The 19449-nt window shown below is 42.0% G+C and overlaps 1 protein-coding gene across 2 annotated transcripts in view; it reads right to left on the bottom strand.

Annotated features, from left to right (window-relative positions):
- The window catches only part of Igf2bp3 (insulin like growth factor 2 mRNA binding protein 3), a 129631-nt gene that overhangs the window by 29144 nt on the left and 81038 nt on the right, over window positions 1-19449 (bottom strand). For both annotated transcript variants that reach the window (XM_021164650.1, XM_021164652.2), the window contains exons 4-6: window positions 18188-18239; window positions 18036-18099; window positions 897-1178 (exon numbers count right to left, since the gene is read on the bottom strand). In XM_021164650.1, the coding sequence (XP_021020309.1) occupies window positions 897-1178; window positions 18036-18099; window positions 18188-18239 (398 nt within the window). The remainder of the gene's footprint in view (window positions 1-896; window positions 1179-18035; window positions 18100-18187; window positions 18240-19449) is intronic.

Genomic DNA, 19449 nt, shown 5'->3' on the forward strand with positions numbered 1-19449 from the left:
ATAAAGTTTGCAAGTCCAATGGGCCTCTCTTTCCAGTGATGGCTGACTAGGCCATCTTTCGATACATATGCAGCTAGAGACAAGAGCTCCGGGGTACTGGTTAGTCGAACTCTAGTTCTAAGGGATCTAATGCTCTCTTCTGGCTACTATAAGCAGGTGTGCGCGTGCATATGCATGTACTTGCATGTGCGAGTGCGCACACAGATAGATAGATAGATAGATAGATAGATAGATAGATAGATAGATAGATAGATAGATAGATGTAAAACATTTTCTGAAAAGTCAGAGGACAACTTTCAGGAGCCTGCTCTCTCCTTCCATCACAAGATGCAGGGATGTAACGCAGGTGGTGGTTGGTCCCCATGGTAAGTATTTTGATGTGCTGAGCTAACTTGCCAGCCCCCTTTGGTTTTGTTTGTTTCATGCAGCCCCAGCTATCTTCAAATTCATTACCTAGCTAAAGAATGCTCAGGAACTGTTGACCCTGCTGCCACCTCCGCCTGAGGCAGGTGTGTATCACCATAGCCAGTGGATGAACTATTCTTCATGGAACCGTCACTCTGACAGGTGGAGCAGTGCAGGCTGGTGTGTGTGTGTGTGTGTGTGTGTGTGTGTGTGTGTGTGAGTGAGTGAGGAACAAGTGGCAGAGAATGCCTACACACAGCCCTGCAGTCTGCTAGGGCCTTTCCCATCGCTGTGGCAGCAAGTGTCATTTGCTTCCCATTCATGTGAGACCAACAACTCATGATCAGGTGACAAGGCTTCCCCTGCCACAGTTCCAGGTATTGTAGAAGAGAGCTCCTGGCTCTGTCCAGAAAGACATCGAGTTCCTGCATCAAACCCTGATACTAAACACAAAGGGGAAAACAGATATCCACCCATCCCCACATACTCACTTAGATTGGGTCTGCTTTGTGATGTTGCGAATGGTAGCACCTTCTTTTCCTATAATGGCTCCAACAAACTGGGTGGGAACCAGCAGGCGCAGTGGCAGGTCACAGGGTTTCTGCTTGGACACCGATCCTGGCGACGCCTGCCTGGATGAGCCCCGTTGCCCTGGCCCCCGGCGCCCCCGGAGCTGTGGCGAGGGGTTTTGCTGGGCAGCAGTTTCATCTGGGATGTAGGCAACCTTCAAGGTGAAGTTCTCTAACTGGAATCCATTCAGTTTGTCTAAGGCTCTGAAAAGTTACAAGAAGCAGAGGTTGGGAAGGAAAGCTGAGGCATGGTAAACTGTACACAGCAGAATCAGCTCCTCCACGGGACTATCAGCCCCCAAGCTGATTAACACAGTCGCTGCACAGCACAGAACCTATCAGTACCCAGGCTTCCTTGACGTCTACACCTAGGAAAGGCTAGCAGGTTGCAAAGGCACACAATTTCCATTTACAAGTGAGAAACAGAAACAAAAAATCATGTCAAATTCTTAATTTTTTGGTTAAATCAAGAATAGCTTGGAAATACCCCCAAGAAAAAGGAGCCCACAGCTCCAAAGTAACTTATCCCTCATCCCACCGAAAGGCCTTAAAGAATCACTGAGCAGACATCTCTACAACTAGAGGACATTGGCTGTATACTCAGATTTCATGCTGAGCCTCACCCAGGAAACACCAACAGTTCCCTCATCTTGGGTGGGGTCTTGATCTGATCTCAGGGAGGGAACAAGCCAGAGGGTGGTGGAAGGTGGATTCATCAACCTATTACATTTTGTATGTGAGAACTTGAGGCTTTGCCCACATTTTCAGCTTTATCGGAACGTTGACACAAGAGGGCACACAATTGCAACACACAGTCCAATGGGTTTAACATTGAATGTATTGCTGGTGGAGGTGTGCGGCGTGTATGTGACGTCAGAGAAGGACTCTGTGGAGTCAGACCTTTCCTCCCTCTCTTTGTGGGTTCTGAGGATCAAACAAAATTAGATTGTAAGGCTGCATTTGGTGAGGCCTTTACCTGTCACATCATCCCATAGTCCTTCCAAACCAAGAATTAGGACATGCCAGTACCACAGGAAACCTGTCAGGGCCCTGCTTCCGTAACTCCTCATCTTCTAATACGAATACAGATTAATTTTGCCTTTTAAAAAAGTTTATATAAGTACATACATTAAGTATCCCGTGATATCTGCTCTTGTTTCAATCTATCGTAAGTTCCATCCCATTACAGTCTACCTTACATACATTAGACAGGGAAGCTGAATGATAAATTGGTGCAGTAAATGGAGCCAAGATTTCAAGTGTTCAAACACTCGAGCTCCTAAGGCATGCCTTCCTAACTCCCAGAGCACAGCAAAAGGTAATGGAGGGGTGGGGGCTCTCCCACTTTCCTGGTCAGATTCTGTTTGAGCTGCCACTCAGCTCCCGCAGGTGAACATAGAGCATCAAAGCTCTCTCCAGCAGCTCCATGCTGCTATTTCTGGCTTCTCAGTTCATTTTCTCACTTGAGCTTCTACTTTTCAATTCTGAGGTGGAAAGAGGAGGATACAAGGTGGTCTGAGCACTACACGGGTTTGAGAATGGGATGGGAGGCCCGGGCAGGCCACCATGAAAGCTCATGCTGTCTTCAGACATAGAATTTTGTCTTCCCCTTATTTCTACCTTGCCCTACTTTTCCTGGCATACAAATGAACCCTTGTCAAGATCTGGAGTTCCAAAATACAGCAGGAGCAAGGTGCTCTGTCACATTTCTCATGCTGCTAAGTCCAGCATCTCTGCAAATGGCTTAGCCCTTAGCCACATGTCTGTTTCACAAACATGTGGGAGCGAGTGATCTCCAGCATCTGCTAAAGCCTGGTTGTGGCTATGATGTGCAGGCTCTATAGCTAACTTTTCTTCAAATATACTGGGGGAGGCGGGAGGGGGGGTAACTTCCAAATTATTTTGTCAGAGGGCATGCTTTACACAAACACCAGAGGTTGACTTATCATCAGTGCCTCAGTAGCAGGACCTCACACACTGGTCTTTGATTTCTTCTTAAGTGAATGTAGATTAAGGGCTATAAAATACATTGCCTAGATCTGAAGGAGAAAATGGATAAGTTTTAATAATAAATAGATGACTAGTTACTCTACAAAATTGGAGTTTCAACAATTTTAAAGATTTAAAGGAACTTAAAGACATTCTGAAGACCAGAAGAAATCATTAAAGATCCTTCCAAAAATCTCAACTAAATAAAGGAATCACAAATCCTTCTATAGACATAAAAAGGAGACCATTCACTGCCTGTCCTTCATTATGAAACTGGGCACTGCTGTCTTTAGCAGTTAGCAGAAACTTACCATGGAATGAAGCCAGGAATGTTACAGAAAGGGTGAGAGAGACACACACACAGCCTTCCTCATGAGGATAAACAGAGGAAAGTATATGTTGCCAGATACTTCTGTGTATTCCAGAACACTCCAAACAAAGACACACGAGTCCCAAGAAACAACTCTCTCAACTTGGCAGAAACTATGGTTTGCACATTCTGCTGCACTGCTTTAAACAGTGTTCCTCTGAGCGAAGGGATTCCCCAGGAGAAGTGGGAAAGCATAAAAGTTGTACCCAGTGTAGTCAGGGACCCACGTTCTCTGCACAGGCGACTCTGGGGAGCAAGAAGACAGCAGCTATACCAGGTGCACCCAGCTGTGTATATGACTGACACAAGCTGAGTTCTCCCTCAAACCACAACACTCCAAATGAGGTCAGAACTTAAGAGAGTACAGGAGTCACCCTGCTGCAGAGCAGTGGCTGAAGCTCCCGTGTTTATGAATTTTAAACCAACTGTTGAAATCTTTCTGCACACACAGTTGGATATCTAGCTCTGTCATGTGGTGGTGGTCTGCTAAGTACATGAGAAAACGCTGTAGTATTTTCATTAAGCCTTCTGTAAGACCTGAGAGAAGAGCTGTCCTAACCATTCAGCAGATCTCAGGCACCTCATCCAACATATGTGCTGCTTACATCCTGATGTCCAGCAGCACTCATGTATCTCTGTTGCTATTCTAAATCATTCAGAAGATGCTGAAGGGGCCAATGAGATGGCTTAATGGGTAAAGATCTTTGTGATTTGTAGACACAAAACAGAAGAATGGGGTTTGATCCCAGTGGAAGACAACATCAACCCTGATGTTTTCTCCTGACTTCCACAGATGAGCAAGCAGACTTATATGTGCCCTCATACATCTGGTCACAAACACAGACACAACCTGTGGTGGTTTGAATATGTGTAGCACAAGAAGTGGCACTATTAGGAGGTGTGGCCTTGTTGGAGTACATGTGTCATTGTGGGCATAGGCTTTAAGACCCCCCCCCCCTTGTCCTAGCTGCCTGGAAGCCACTCTTCTCCTAGCAGCCTTCAGAAGAAGCTGGAGAACTCTCAGCTCCTCCTGCACCATGCCTGTCTGAACACTGCCATGCTCCCAGCTTGATGATGTAAGCCAGCCCCAGTTAAATGTTGTCCTTATGAGAGTTGCCTTGGCCATGGTGTCTGTTCATTGCAGTAAAACCTTAACTAAGACACAGCCTATACTCGCAGGGCAATTATAAATAAATGTACCTTTTAAAATTATGAAATGTGTTTTTCTGGTTTATAATAATTAACTGTATTAAGTTTATTCGGATAACACAAAAAGGACTTACCAGAATAGGAAGTTCAACTTGAGGACCAGGAAGAGGGAGAAAAGACTAAAGAAATGATAGCCAGAAGGTATTCTTACCCACAGTGATATGAATGACAAAGAATATGGATGGCTGAGTAGCCGTCTCATCCAGCTTGACTAGTAAGTACCCATGCTACCCTAGAGAGGCCATTTTTTCGGTTTGGTATTTGCTGTCCCACATAGAAAACTAAAGATTAGACTGATGGGTTGTTTCACTGACTCGCTAACAGTTGTAACCAGTGTCTTGTGCCTACTAAGTACATGTTCTTCCACAGAAAGATGCCATAGAAAGACCCTATAAGGTCTCCTCCGCTTACATCCATACTACTGCTGGGGTACGTGCTAACAAGATGACTTTTAACCACCTTGGAAAGTCACGAATGCATTTCTCTCCTTCTACCACAATACGGTTTTAATGCTGCCATCAAAACTTATAGCATTTGCAGATGGAATCTTTGGGGGCAGCGGAAACAGTTAAAGGGACCAGGTAGGGCCCTAATCCAACAGAACTGTGACTTCATTAAAAGAGATATAGACCTGAGCTAGTGTCCTACAGTTTTACTGCTGAGAAGAGACACCATGACCCAAGCAACCCTTATATAGATAGGCATTCAATTGTAGCTGCCTTACAGTTTCAGAAGTTAGTCCATTATCATCATGGCAGGAAGCATGGCAGCATCTAGGCAGACATGATGCTAGAGAAGAATCTAAGAGTTCTGCATCTTGATCTGACTGCAGCCAGGAGAGACAGACTCTTCCCCAACTGGATGACACTCCCAAGGCCACCCCAACAGTGATGCACTTTCTCCAACAAGCCCACACCTCCTAACAGTGCCACTTCTCATGGGTCATATTTCACTCCCTGACCCCAAAAGGCTTATTTAAACGCATAAGTCTATGGGGGCCACACCTAGCCATAACATGATGCAAAATATATTTTTAACCCAACTTCAAAAGTCCCCATCTCTAATTACCTATAAAATCAAATAAAAAAGCAGATCACATACTTCCAACATCAAAGAATATACATTACCATTCTGAAACATCATATTGAAGAAATACTGGACCAAGAATAACCAAAAGCCAGCTGGGAAAACTCCAAAGTCTGCATCTCCATGTCTGATGTCAAGGAACTCTGTGGATCTCCAACTCCTTTCAGTTTTGATGACTGCAAAAAACTTAATTCTCTTGGGCTGGTTCCACTCCCTGTTAGTAGCCTTCCTCAGCAAGTATCCCATGGCTCTGATATCTCTACTATCGTGGGGTATCCAAGGCAACTTCAACTTTATACATTCTTTTTCCAAATTTTGGAGCTCACACATGATTTTCTGGGCTCCTCCAAAGGGCTTGAGCCATTTCTCCAGCTCTGCCCTCTGTACCACCCTAGTCTTTGTTTGACTCCACTACACTGCTGCTGCTGTTCTTGGTGATCATCTCATGGTACAGATATCTCCAATATGCTGAGGTCTTCTGCTGCAACTAGGATTTACCAATAGCCTTTCATAGGATCCGTTCATGGTGACAAGCTTCAATTTCCTTGATGTCCTGGGACATCAACTGCAACTGAGGCTGCACCTTCACCAATGGCCTTCCATGGACTTTCACAGTGCCAAACCTCAGCTGCTCTCCATGACACCTTCATGCCTTCAAAACCAGTACAACTTGGGTGATTCTTACACCAAGTCCAGCTGTAGCATGAGCTACAACTTTGGCTATCTCTGAAACATGGCTTTTTTGCACTCTCAAAAAACAACTCTCAGAAGATTTGACCTCGGTGATGCTGGTCTCTTCTTAATCACTGCTAATTTCTTAGCTCCAGCTAACCAACATCAATTGTCCCAGTAATCCCTTCTATTCTTGACTCTAAAACCAGAGCTTTGTGGCCAAAGTTGCTGAGTTTTGCTGCTTGCTGGGGTTGGAACATCCCCCCTTGACCCCCCCACACACTTTGTTTTCCAACTCCTTCTTTGCCTAAGCTTGGCTGACCTGAAACTTGCTCTGTAGATTGACATTAAACTCAAGAGATGTGCATTTTCAACTGTTACTCTTCAACAAACAGATTATTTTAAAATGTATTTTGTTATGTCTCCCTTTTCTTTTCTGATTTTATTAATCTGGATACTGTTTCTGTGCCCTCTGCTTTGTCTGGCTAAGGGCTTATTGATCTTGTTGATTTTCTTAAAGAACCAGCTCCTGGTTTTGTTGATTCTTTGTATAGTTCTTTTTGTTTCTATTTGGTTGATTTCAGCTCTTGAGTTTGATTATTTCCTGCATCTACTACTCTTGGGTGAATTTGCTGCTTTTTGTTCTAGAGCTTTCAGGTGTGCTGTCAAGCAGTTAGTGTAAGCTCTCTTCAGTTTCTTTTTGGAGGTACTTAGAGCTATGAGTTTTCCTCTTACCACTGCTGTCATTGTGTCCCATACGTTTTGCTATGACATGTCTTCATTTTTATTAAATTCTAAAAAATCTTTAATTTTTTTCTTTATTTCTTCCTTGACCAAGTTATCATTGAGTAGAACATTGTTCAGCTTCCAAGTGTATGTGTGCTTTCCGTTGTTTTTGAAGTCTCCCACTGTCATTCTGTGGGTGCAGTGTGTGCTCTGAGCTTAGGAAAGTTGCCTTTATGAGTATGGCTGGCCTTGCATTTGGAGCATGGATGTTCAGAATTGAGAGTTCATCTTGGTAGATTTTTCCTTTGATGAGTATGAAGTGTCCTTCATCTTTTTTGATAACTTATAGTTGAAACTTGATTTTATTCAATATTAGAATGGCTAATCCAGCTTGTTTCTTGGGACCATTTGCTTGGAAAATTGTTTTCCAACCTTTTACTCTGAGGTAGTGTCTGGTTTTGTCACTGAAGTGTGTTTCCTGTATGCAGAAAATGCTGGGTCCTGTTTTCATATCCAGTCTGTTAGTCTATGTCTTTTTATTGGGGAACTGACTCCATTGATGTTAAGAGATATTAAGGAAAAGTGTTACTTCCTGTTATTTTTGTTTTTAGAGGTGGAATTATGTTAGTGTGGCTATCTTCTTTTGGGTTTGTTGAAAGATTACTTTCTTGCTTTTTCTAGGGTGTAGTTTCCCTCCTTGTGTTGGTGTTTCCCATCTATTATCCTTTGTAGGGCTCGAGTTATGGAAAGATATTGTATTCATTTGGTTTTATGATGGAATATCTTGTTTTCTCCATCTATGGTAATTGAGTGTTTTGCTGGGTATAGTAGCCTGGGCTGGCATTTCTGTTCTCTTAGAGTCTGTATGAGATTGCCCAGGATCTTCTAGCTTTCATAGTCTCTGATGAGAAGTCTGGTGTAATTCTGATAGGTCTGCCTTTATAAGTTACTTGACCTTTTTCCTTTAATGCTTTTAATATTCTTTCTTTGTTTAGTATATTTGGAGTTTTGATTATTATGTGTCAGGAAGAATTTCTTTTCTGGTCCAGTCTATTTGGAGTTCTGTAGACTTCTTTTATGTTAATAGACATCTCTTTCTTTAGGTTAGGGAAGTTTTCTTCTATAATTTTGTTGAAGATATTTACTGGCCCTTTAAGTTGGGAATCTTCACTCTCTTCTATACCTATTATCCTTAGGTTTCGTCTTCTCACTGTGTCCTGGATTTCCTGGATGTTTTGGGTTAGGAGCTTTTTGCTTTTTGCATTTTCTTTGACTGTTGTGTCAATGTTTTCTATGGTATTTTCTGCACCTGAGATTCTCTCTTCTATCTCTTGTATTCTATTGGTGATCCTTGCATCTATAACTCCTGATCTCTTTCCTAGGTTTTCTATCTCCAGGGTTGTCTCCCTTTGTAATTTCTTTATTGTTTCTATTTCCATTTTTAGATCTTTGATGGTTTTGTACATTTCCTTTGCCTGCTTGATTGTGTTTCTCTGTAATTCTTTAAGGGATTTTTGTGTTTCCTCTTTCAGGGCTTCTACCTGTTTACCTGTGTTCTCTTGTATTTCTTTTAGGAAGTTATTTATGTCCTTCTTAAAGTCCTCTATCACCATCATGAGAAGTGATTTTTGGATCCAAATCTTGCTTTTCTGGGTGTATACAGGACTTGCTATGGTGGGATAATTGGGTTCTGATGATGTGGCAAGTAACCTTGGTTTCTATTGCTTATGTTCTTATGCTTGCCTCCCCTCCATCTGAATATCATCTGATTGTCTCTAGTGCTACCTGCCTTCACTATATATGGAGCCTATCCTTCCTGTGACCCTGGTTGTGCCAGAACTCCTCAGAGTTCAGCTGTTTCTGTGATCCTGTGATTCTAGGATCCTATGATCCCAAGATCTTGGGTGTGTCAAAGCTCCTGGGATTCAAGCTGCCTCTGGGACCCTAAGATCCTGGTGTGACCAAGCTTCTGTGATCCATCCTGTGGTCCTGGGAGTGTTAGAGTGCCTGGGAGTGGAGCTTCTTCTGGGTGTTGTGGGACTGGCTGTGGAGTTAGCACGCAAGGTCTGCTCAGGGCACCAGCCCAGACCCAAACAGAAGCTTTAATTTACCTGGAACTTGCACTGTACCAGGCTGGCCTTGAACTCTGAGATCTGCTTGCCTCTGTCTCCTGAAATTAAAAGCATGTACCATCACACCTGCATATAAGCTCTTTATGGTGACTATGTCTCAAGATCCAGTTCAAAAGCTTGTGTCATCCCATGTCAATTTGACACACAATCATATCTCTTTGTGTCCAAATGAAAGCAATTACCAGGTTGTAGTAGTATAAGTATCCGATGTTCAACCGCAAACATGCAAACAATAAGCTTAGCTGGGTGGGATCTTGTCCCAAAGTCACCACTCCATCTGTGTATCTCCTTGAACACAGGATTTAGCTGCACTGTACTTTCTGGTGCCCCTTTAATACTTGAACCATACATTTTGTATTATTTCTTTCTAAGCTTCCCATGCTTGATCAAAATGTTCTTCATGAGAATAAACCAGAGGATAAAGGCTATGTATGATGGGCTTTTCTGGGACTTACTTTGTCAATGCAATTAGTTGAAATCTCTTTACTTTAGCCTCAGGTAGACTCTTCAGACAAGGGCAAAAAGCAGCCACAATCTTCACCAAAATATCATAAAAATTATCTCCAGAGTTGAATTCAATGTCAGCACCAATGTCTTCCAAATTTCTACTAGGTTGACCCATTAAGTCCCACTTAAAACCTTCCATGGATTTCCAAATCCAAAATATCAAAATCTACTTTCCTCCAAACAAACAAAAATAAATGGTCAGGCCTATCACAGCAATACTCCAGTCCCGGTACCAACTTCTGACTTTTTAAGGTTTTACTGTTGTGAAGAGACAGCATGACCCAAGTAACTCCTACAAAGGCAGACATTTAACTGTAGCTGGCTCACAGTTTTAGAGGTTTAATCCATTATTATTGTGGTAGGAAGCATGGCAACATCAGGTACACATGGTACTAGAGAAGGAGCTTAGAGTTCTGCATCTTGATCTGACTGCAGCCAGGAGAGACTGACTCTTCCACACTGAGCAGAGCTTCAAAGCCCACCACAATGCTGCACTTCCTTCAACAGGGCCACACATACTCCAACAAAGTCACACCTCTTAATAGTGCCACTTCCCATGGGCCAAGCATATTCAAGCCACCACAACTTTGCTACAGGCAGTCCTTCGCAGCCTTGGTACTATATAAAAACCCCCACTGGAAGAAAAACCTCATCAGATATAGCCCTGAACATTGACCTTTAAATCTTATACTTATGAATCATATAAGCCTGTATTCCTATCTGTAGCACTCAGTGGCAGTTGCAGGAATCAGGGTGGCATACCAAGAATTAGAGGTTGATAATAAATTAAGCACAAACAACCAAAGTCCCAGGAACACCATTGCATGGATGCATCTTAATTACAGACAAAGCATAATCACTCACTCACCTGCAGAGGGCTTCGTGACTGAAGTGTTTGTGAGTAAAGTACAAACTACAAGAAAAACAAAATCCAATACCAGGGGCTCAGTCCACTCAGTAAAGAAAGCACTTGCTACAGAAGCACGAACACCTGAACTTGATTTCCAGCACCCACAAAAGCAGGCCAAACACAGTAGCACACATGTGCAATCCCAGCCCAGGGGAAGCAGAAACAGGTGGATCCCTAGCACTCAGTGAGTTCCAAAAATAAGGTGGTGGGCCAGTGAGATGGCTCAGTCTGTAAAGGTTGCTGCCAAGGCTAATGATCCAAGACCCAGACCCAAGAACTAGAGGATAGAAAGACGGAAATGAGTCTTGGAAGTTGTCATCTGACCTCTCCATATACAGTAAAACACGTGCATACATGCACATGTGCAAATAAACAAATAATTTAAAAGAAAAAAGCATACAAAGCATTGCAGTAATACCAATTTTGAAAACTATAATATATAGGAGTAAGATTAAAAGATGGAAATCTTAACAGTGTACATTTCTGAATGACATGAAATTTGTCCTGTTGTTTGGTCTACTTCTTCTATTTCTTTTATTTTTTTTGTTGTTGTTGTTTTTTATTGAGACAGGGTCTTGCTCAGGCTAGCCCAGAACCAACAATCCTCTTTTATCAGTCTTCTATACTTCTTTCCCATAATACATTTATAAACATAATTTTTAAGTCTACACAGGATTTTCCTCCTCATAGTTATTAGCCAAGATACTCTGAATGCTTGTTTTTCTGTTTGTTTTTGTTTTTTTTTTTTTTTTTTTTTTTTAAGAAGGGGTTTTCTCTGAGTCGCTTTGGAACTTGATCTATAGATCAGGCTGGTCCTGAACTCAGAGACCCGCCTGCCTGTCTCCTGAGTGCCAGAGTTAAAGGCAGGTGCTCCTGGCACCTAGCCACTTTGAACACTTGTAATGGTAACTTCTTTATGAGCTCCAAAGCAATGTGCAAGGATGGTTTCAAAGCACTGAGAGTTTGGGTTTTTTGTTTTGGTTTGAGACAGACTCTCATGTAGATTGGTTTCCCACTTGCTGTGCACCAAGGCTGAGCTGCTGGGATGGCAGGTGTGTACAGCATACCCATCTACGCAGTGCTACCACCAAACCCCAAGCACTCTTCCAACTGGGCTACATCCTTGTCTGTGTTGTGTTCTCTAAAAAAAACAGAAATCAGGATGTATAAGCAAAGGAGTGTGTGAGATCAACATGCATACACACTCTAGTAAGTTCTTTTTCATACACACAAACCCTTCAGGAAGCCACATCTGAATGCTCTGACTCAGCTTCCCTGAGAAAGGAAGATAGAGAGGAGCCAGAGCCCTAAGCTTCTCTGTACTGAGCAGTTTTTAAAATATCTTTTGAACTTTTATTTCATTATTTAGTAACACAAGATTTAAGCTTAAAATAGGTATTGTATTTTTAATACCTGTGCTACAATCTCTGAAGTTTCTTAGCCACAAGGCGGCAGGAATTTCCAAGGTGGAATCTGTCTTAGACAAAGCTGTATCAGAGGACTCCTCTCAAATACAACCAAGGTCTACACGGTGAACCACCCCCTACAGCGGCAGAGTGTAGTGAAGAGCAGCTGGGCAATTTCCAGCACCTAGGAACATGGTGGAGGAACACAATGACAGCTCCCCTGAGCTCTTCCCACAGTCCAGCATTTTTTTTAAAGATTTATTTATTATTATATGTAAGTACACTGTAGCTGTACTTATGAGGGTATCAGATCTCGTTATGGATGGTTGTGAGCCACCATGTGGTTGCTGGGATTTGTACTCAGGACCAGTCAGTGCTCTTAGCGGCTGAACCATCTCTCCAGCCCTACATTCTAGCTCTTAAATTAAGTGTTTTAGAAGGAAGCGCTTAGTTACGGCAGCTTTGTGAGCTATGAGAACAGTGATTCCCACTTTAGAGATGAGGATGGACCAGGGATGGCAATCAGATGGTAGAATGTTTTGCTAGTTTGAGACAGGGTTTCTCTGTGTAGCCCTGGCTGTCCTAGATCTTGCTTCATAGACCAAGCTGGCCTCAAACTCAGAGTCCTGCCTGCCTCTGCCTCCCAAGTGCTGGGAGTGTACACCATCACCAGATGGTAGAAAAGGAAAGACGGCTTTAAAGGGATTTAAAAAAAAAAAAAAAGGCAGAGACATAAGCACAGGACAGGCATCCAGCCATCTCCCCCCTAAAAAAACCCCAGGTTTATCTTGTATGTTCCATGCAACAGGAACTTGGCTCTACCAACCACACATACAGCTCACTGTAAACATGGGATGCTCCCCTCACTGGCCTCTGAGTTTCCTGAGGGCTAAGCCTGTGCTCACGTGCTTCTATCACCACAGGTATGAATGGCTGGACCACACGGCCTCAGAGGTGGTGTCTTCCTGCTTTCTTCCATGGCAGTTGAAGAACACAACTTGTAAAACATTGAATTTACAATCCTACAATAACATAATGCTCAAGGTCTCATAAAAGAGGTTGTAATTTAAATAAATAAATATGCAAACAAGGAAAACTAAAAAATTAAACATGTTAAAAGCTTCAATTTCACTTATGAAATTAAGTAAAATTACCACAACCGCTTTCTCCTGTTAGACTGGCAAGGTTTCAGAAAGCCCTGGGAGAATACAGAGAAGCAGTTACACAATTCCAACAAGCCTAAGCTCTATGAAGATCACACAGTTAAAAACATAGGTCTGGAGCTAGCAGGATGCTCTGTGGGTGAAGGTGTTTTCTGCTCACATCTGATGACCTAAGTCATCACAGAACACACATAAAGGTCTTCACTGACCTTTACATAGTCTATGACAAAGAACTGGCTCTATACAGTTATTCTCTGACCTCTATGTGATCACAGAGACACACACTTCCTCTCTCTTTCCCCCTTTCATCTTCCCCACCCACCTCCACACATGCCCCAAATCAATTTTTAAATATATGTTCTATTTTAATTTATCCTATAGATATGCTCATATACACGTTAATGTATACATATATATGATTATATAGAACAGATATATAGTATCTACAAAATGATATAATATCTATAGAATAATATATATATATATAAAATATCTACAAAACTGATTTTTCTACACTGTTTATAACTGGAAAAAAAAAGTTAAGTTTTTAAGTACCAAATTTGGACTTAGCTAACTAAGGCATTACATATCCCTACAATCACATTTTATACATTTAGGGAAATATATTTGCAGAGGCATATTGAAATATACAAAACAGTAGCTACTGTGAAAGAACTGAGCAAACCACATGTCTCTGCCTTGCTTGTGGCGGCCTCACAGAGGCCAAGGTCACTGCAGCACTGCTGGAAGGAGGGAAGCACCACACATCTCTGCTGCTTAGACATCCTGACTCAGAACACCATCAAAGTAAGAGTCCCATCCATCTTCCTCCCTAGCTTCCTTCCTTTTCTAGGAGAAGGAGAAGACAACTTTTGGAATGTGTTAATTTAATCTCTTGAAAATGTTTAAGATGTATTATTTCATGTGACTGTATGTTCAAAGTTGCCAGAGGTGTCAGATCCTCTTTCAACAAGAGTTACAGAAAGATATGGGCTACACATGTGGTTGTTGGCCCCCTTTGGTCCCACAGATACACTTCTATTTTCACATCGTGAATGCAAACACAATCTTATATATTAAATACCTAGTAACCATAAATGAAAGGTAACATTCATCTTTCTCATACTAGCTTAATTCACGTGTATGATCTCTAACTGAATCCATTTTCCTATAAATCATGTAACTTCATCATTTTATGCCTTTAAAAAATTCACTGTGTGCGCCAGATGTGGTGGCACACTCCATTGATTCCAACATTCAGGACCCAGAGGCAGGTGGATCTCTGAGATCTTTGAGAGGCCAGACTGGTCTACAGAACAGGTTCCAGGATACCTACATAGAGAAACCCTGTCTCAAAAAAGCAAACAAACAAACAAGCAAAAAACAAAACCAAGCAATAACAACAACAAACAAGCCCCAAACAAACAAAAAATTCACTGTGTAGATACACCCACAACTCCTTCCTTGTGCATCCCTGGTTTTGGATACCTCTGCCTGCTCCAATCCCAGCTATGTGAATAACGCTGGAATAAACATTATGTACAGTGATATGGGTAGACAGCCCAAGAGTACTAGATCTAGGCCAGACCCCATATATTGATTGTCATACTGGCTGAACACCAGCAAGAGGCAGGCTTTTCTTCTGCTCACAACATTTGTTATGTGGGTTTTTGGTTTGTTTGTTTGATTGATGGTTGATCTTCTAACTAGGAGAGACAGAATTCCGATATAGTGGTGGTTTTACATCACATCACATCACTAGTGAAGTGAACTTTTATTGGCTATCTGTAGCTCCTCTTTGGAGAGTGACCATTTACTGACTATATTGTTTGGTTTCTTGCTCAGTTTTTTTTTTTTTTCATTTCATTGTATAAGATATTGTCTAATCTAAATATGTATCTAGATATTACTCCTCTGTCAAATGAATAGCCAGCAAAGACTTTGTACTTAGGTAAACTGCCTCAGGGTGCCACTGCGTCTCTCTCAGGAGGGTGCCACTGTTAAGTGCTAACCTTGCTGCCCCGTCCAGAAAGCCCTTGCCTGCATCCATCAGCTGTGGTGATGCGATGCTCCATGGCCAGGATCACTCTTTTCATCCAGGGTCTTTTATGGTTCCGTATATTATGACACAGACTGAGTTAAGCTTACAGATTTCTTTTAGTAGTATAGCTAGTTTTTTTCACAGTATCAATTACCCAGTCTACGAATATGTAAAGTCTTTCCATCTTCTAGTGTCTTCAGTTTCTTTTGAGTGTTTTAAATTTTTTGTTGTAGGTCTTTTTTGTTTTTTTTTGTTTTTTTTTTTCAGAAAAGCTAAATACTTTTTATTGTTTTAATAATGTTTTATTCTGGGCTGGTGAGATGGCTCAGTGGGTAAGAGCACCCGACTGCTCTTCCGAAGGTCCGGAGTTCAAATCCCAGCAACCACATGGTGGCTCACAACCATCTGTAACAAGATCTGACGCCCTCTTCTGGAGTGTCTAAAGACAGCTACAGTGTACTTACATATAATAAATAAATAAATCTTTTAAAAAAAATGTTTTATTCTATCTGCCTGTCTTTCCTTTTTTAATTAATTTATTTATTCACTTTACATCCCAATCACAGGCCCCTCCCTTCTCTCCTCCCATTCCTAGCCTCCTACCCTCCCCCCATTAACTCCCCCTCCCCCCCACTTCTCCTCAGAGAAGGAGAGCCCCTCCCTGCCCATCCCCCAAGGTAAGCATATCCTTCCCCACTGAGGCCAGAAAAGGCAGCCCAGCTTGGGAGAAAGGATCCACAAGCACCTGACAGAGTCCTTGTCAGGGACAGCCCCTGCTCCAGTGGTTGGGCACACACATGAAGACTAAGCTGTACATATTTGTAGGGCCTAGCTCCAGCCCATGCCTGCTCTTTGGTTGGTAGTTCAGTCTCTGTAAGCCCCCACGGGGCCCAAACTAATTGACTCTGTAGATCTTCTTACAGTGTCCTTGACCCCTCCGGCTTGCTCAATCCTGTCCCCCAACTCTTCCACAAGGCTCTGTGAGCTCTGCCTAACATTTGGCTATGGTCTCTGCATCTGTTTCCATCACCTGCTGGATGAAGCCTCTCAGGAGACAGGTATGCTAGGCTCCAGTGTGCAAGCATGGCTGAGTATCATTAACAGTGCCAGGGGTTGGTTCTCACACTCGGCCAGCCATTGGTTAACTTGCTTTGTTTTGTTTGGTTTTGCTTCCTTGGTTAGGTTTATCCAAAGGTATTTTATTTAGTTAGCTGTTGGCTATTGTAAATGGGATTATTTCCCTGGTTTCTTCCTCAGTATGTCTGTCACGTGTATACAGGAAGGTGCCTGACTTTTTTTTTTTTTAATGCTGTATTTTGTGTCCTGCTACTTTGCTCACGGTGGTTAAGGGTTTTCCGGTGGAGTCTTTACAGTTTTACATGTAGGACAGTGAGATCTACCAGTGAGGATAGTGGGGCTTCCTATTGGATTGTAAAGCCTATTTTCCTCTCTAGTTCGAGTGCTCTAATAAAGACTTCAAGCTCTGGCTGAATAAGCGCAGAGAACCCAGCTCTTGTACTTAGTTTTAATGGAAATGCTTTGAGGTTTTCTGACATGATATCCTGTATTAGGCTGAGATGTACTCCTTCTAGTTCTAGTATACTCAGGGCTTTCTCATGAAGAGATGTTGTTTTTTTGTCAAAAGCCTTTCCTGCATGTATGGAAGTTAATGATTTGCACATGTTGAAACGTCAGCACACATCTGGAGTGGAGCCGAGCTAATGGAACACATGGGACACCTTCCTGGTGCATTACTCAATGATTTTCCAAATATTTGATTGAGAAGTTTTGCATCTATATTCATCAGGAGGAAATGCTGTGACTTTCTCTTTATCTAGCTTGGGTATCAGTTAGTACTAGCTTGATAGCGTTTGGTAGCCTTCCCACATTTTCTAATTTATGGACTAGTTTGAGGAGCACTGGTCTTCCTCAAACAGATGACAGGACTCAGCAGTGGGCCTGTCTGAGCCTGAATGCTTTTAGCCAGGGGACTTTCTTATTAGTGTTTCAGTCTCACTGGCTGTTACGGATCTACTTAAAATCTTCATGTCATCTTTATTTTAACTTTGTTTGGTGATAAGCATATAGATGAATGTCTGTTTTTACTAGGTTTTCCAATTCAGTGGAATATGTGGCTTTTTTTTAAGGTAACTTCAAATGATTTTCTTAATTTCAATGAAATCTGCTATAATGTCTCCTTTTTCAATTAAGTCTTTTTTTAAAATGACTTATTTTTATGTTATGTGCATTGGTGTTTTTTCTCTGTGTGTGTGTGTGTCTGTGTGTGTGTGTGTGTAAGGGTACCACCCTGCTCTCGTGGTCCAGGCTGAGCTATCAAAGGCAGTGTCTGTGAGCCTCTTATTTTCTCTCCAATTGCTGGCAAAGTTATCATGGGTTGATCCAAAAGCTGTCAATTGCAAGTTGCATTGGTTCAGTGTCTGCTCAGTTAGTGGACTGTGTAATCATGACCAACTCCAGGGAGGAAAATGACAACATTTAAGTGTTGATAGTTTAACACAGTGCTAAAGCACCAAAGAATAAAGAGGCAAATTACATATCTTGGAAAAATATTCCAGCCCTATGTGCAAATAGGTTGTAGTTTAGCTTCATATAGCACTCCGAAAATGGTATTAAAGATAAATTAAAAATGGAACAAACCTTAAATCTATGCAGATTTTCAATAGCAATACAGATTTTAAAAGACATTAATTGTAGAGTCAAAACATACAAAATAAAGTTTCCTTTTATGACCCACCAGCCGATCTTCAATTTAGAGGACTACACAATGTAAGTGACTGTAATAACTTAGCCTAGTTATTACAGATAGATAAGACATTTCAGGCTGCTTACTGTCTAGCTTGGTCCTTACTGGAATAGGTTACATTTACAACTGCCGTTTCCGAATCCGTGTTCACTGGGGAGAAGAGAAAAACAGAGAGTTGGTTAGTTTCTTCCCACTTCCTCCCTTTTATAAATTTAAAAGCAATTCAGAAGACAGGTACCTTGCTCACAGCTCTCCACCACTCCATACTGGACTAGTAAACTATCCAGCACCTAGCAGGAGGGGAGAGAAAATCGTTAAGTTTTGAGTTTCCCAAGATATTAACAGGGCAGGAGTATGCTCTCAAATCGCAAATCATCATGATGGAAAGAATCAAAAGAATTAACTGGGGCTTTGAATTACAGGACCACAGGGAACAAACTCACTGCTTCTCTCTCTGCTAACAGGCCTGCCCGTTCCCCAGCCCAGCCTGCACGAACTCATTTCTGGTGGGTACCTACTGCCCTCAGCAAACTTGGGAGCAGCTACAGAGCTGTGGAGGCACAGGGTAAGTACATGCTATTTCTCATACATGGATCTTACTTCCTGCGTGAATTCAAAGTCATAAGATGAGGCCTACATTAAAGAGTCTATCTGTAAGATGGTCCTTTCCAAAGAACTTCCTTTTATAGCTCCACTGAATCTAGCAGGTCAAGGTAAGGACAAGGCATACAGTGAATCAAAGCACACTGAGGCTGCTGTCAGCATGCAGAGCTTACAAAGGTGGGGTGAACATTTCTAGATCTGAACATGAGTGGAAATCGTAAATACGAAGCTGTCTCCTCTCTCCTGAGCTGTCCACTGTTCTGAGAGAGAAGCTACTAAGTAGTAATTATAGGTTCATTTTAACAAGAACTAGGGCTCTGTCTCATCATACAAGCCAGCTTCCACTGCTCTTAGCTTTCCAGCCCCCCCTCAAAAATATTAAGCAAAATTAGTTTTTATGTATCTACAGAAAATTACTTATTAATTTAATTGCCTGAAGTTGTTCTCTGGCCCCAGGACACAGTGAACTCTTAAGAGGCACACTACATTTTAAAGGTAATTTCCTACTTCATTCATCAGGGTTCCTTCCTTCTTAAGCACTTTTTTTCAAAGGATACTTCACCTTTTGCGGTATAGTTTGTGCGTCTGCCTACTGGCTGTCTGGGAATGTGCTTTCTTCTTCAAGGAAGGTTGACTTCTAACTTGTTAACAGAATGCCTACTTCTTTTTTTCCTTTGAGACAAGGTCTCACATAACTCAGGCTGGCCTCTCACTCGCTATGGAGCTGTAATGTGGATATGCTGAAAGTCAAGGCAGTATAAGGGTGGTTGTGAAGGAGAAGAGCAGGCAGTAAGGGATAATTAGCTATTTAATATGTTTACTTAATCACTCCTAGTTCTTTCTGAAAGCAATTTGCTCAGTAATTAAATAAATTTAGCTCTTAGTTTCGCTTCTGCC

The sequence above is a fragment of the Mus caroli genome, chromosome 6, assembly GCF_900094665.2.
Source record: "Mus caroli chromosome 6, CAROLI_EIJ_v1.1, whole genome shotgun sequence".
Classification (NCBI taxonomy): domain Eukaryota; kingdom Metazoa; phylum Chordata; class Mammalia; order Rodentia; family Muridae; genus Mus; species Mus caroli.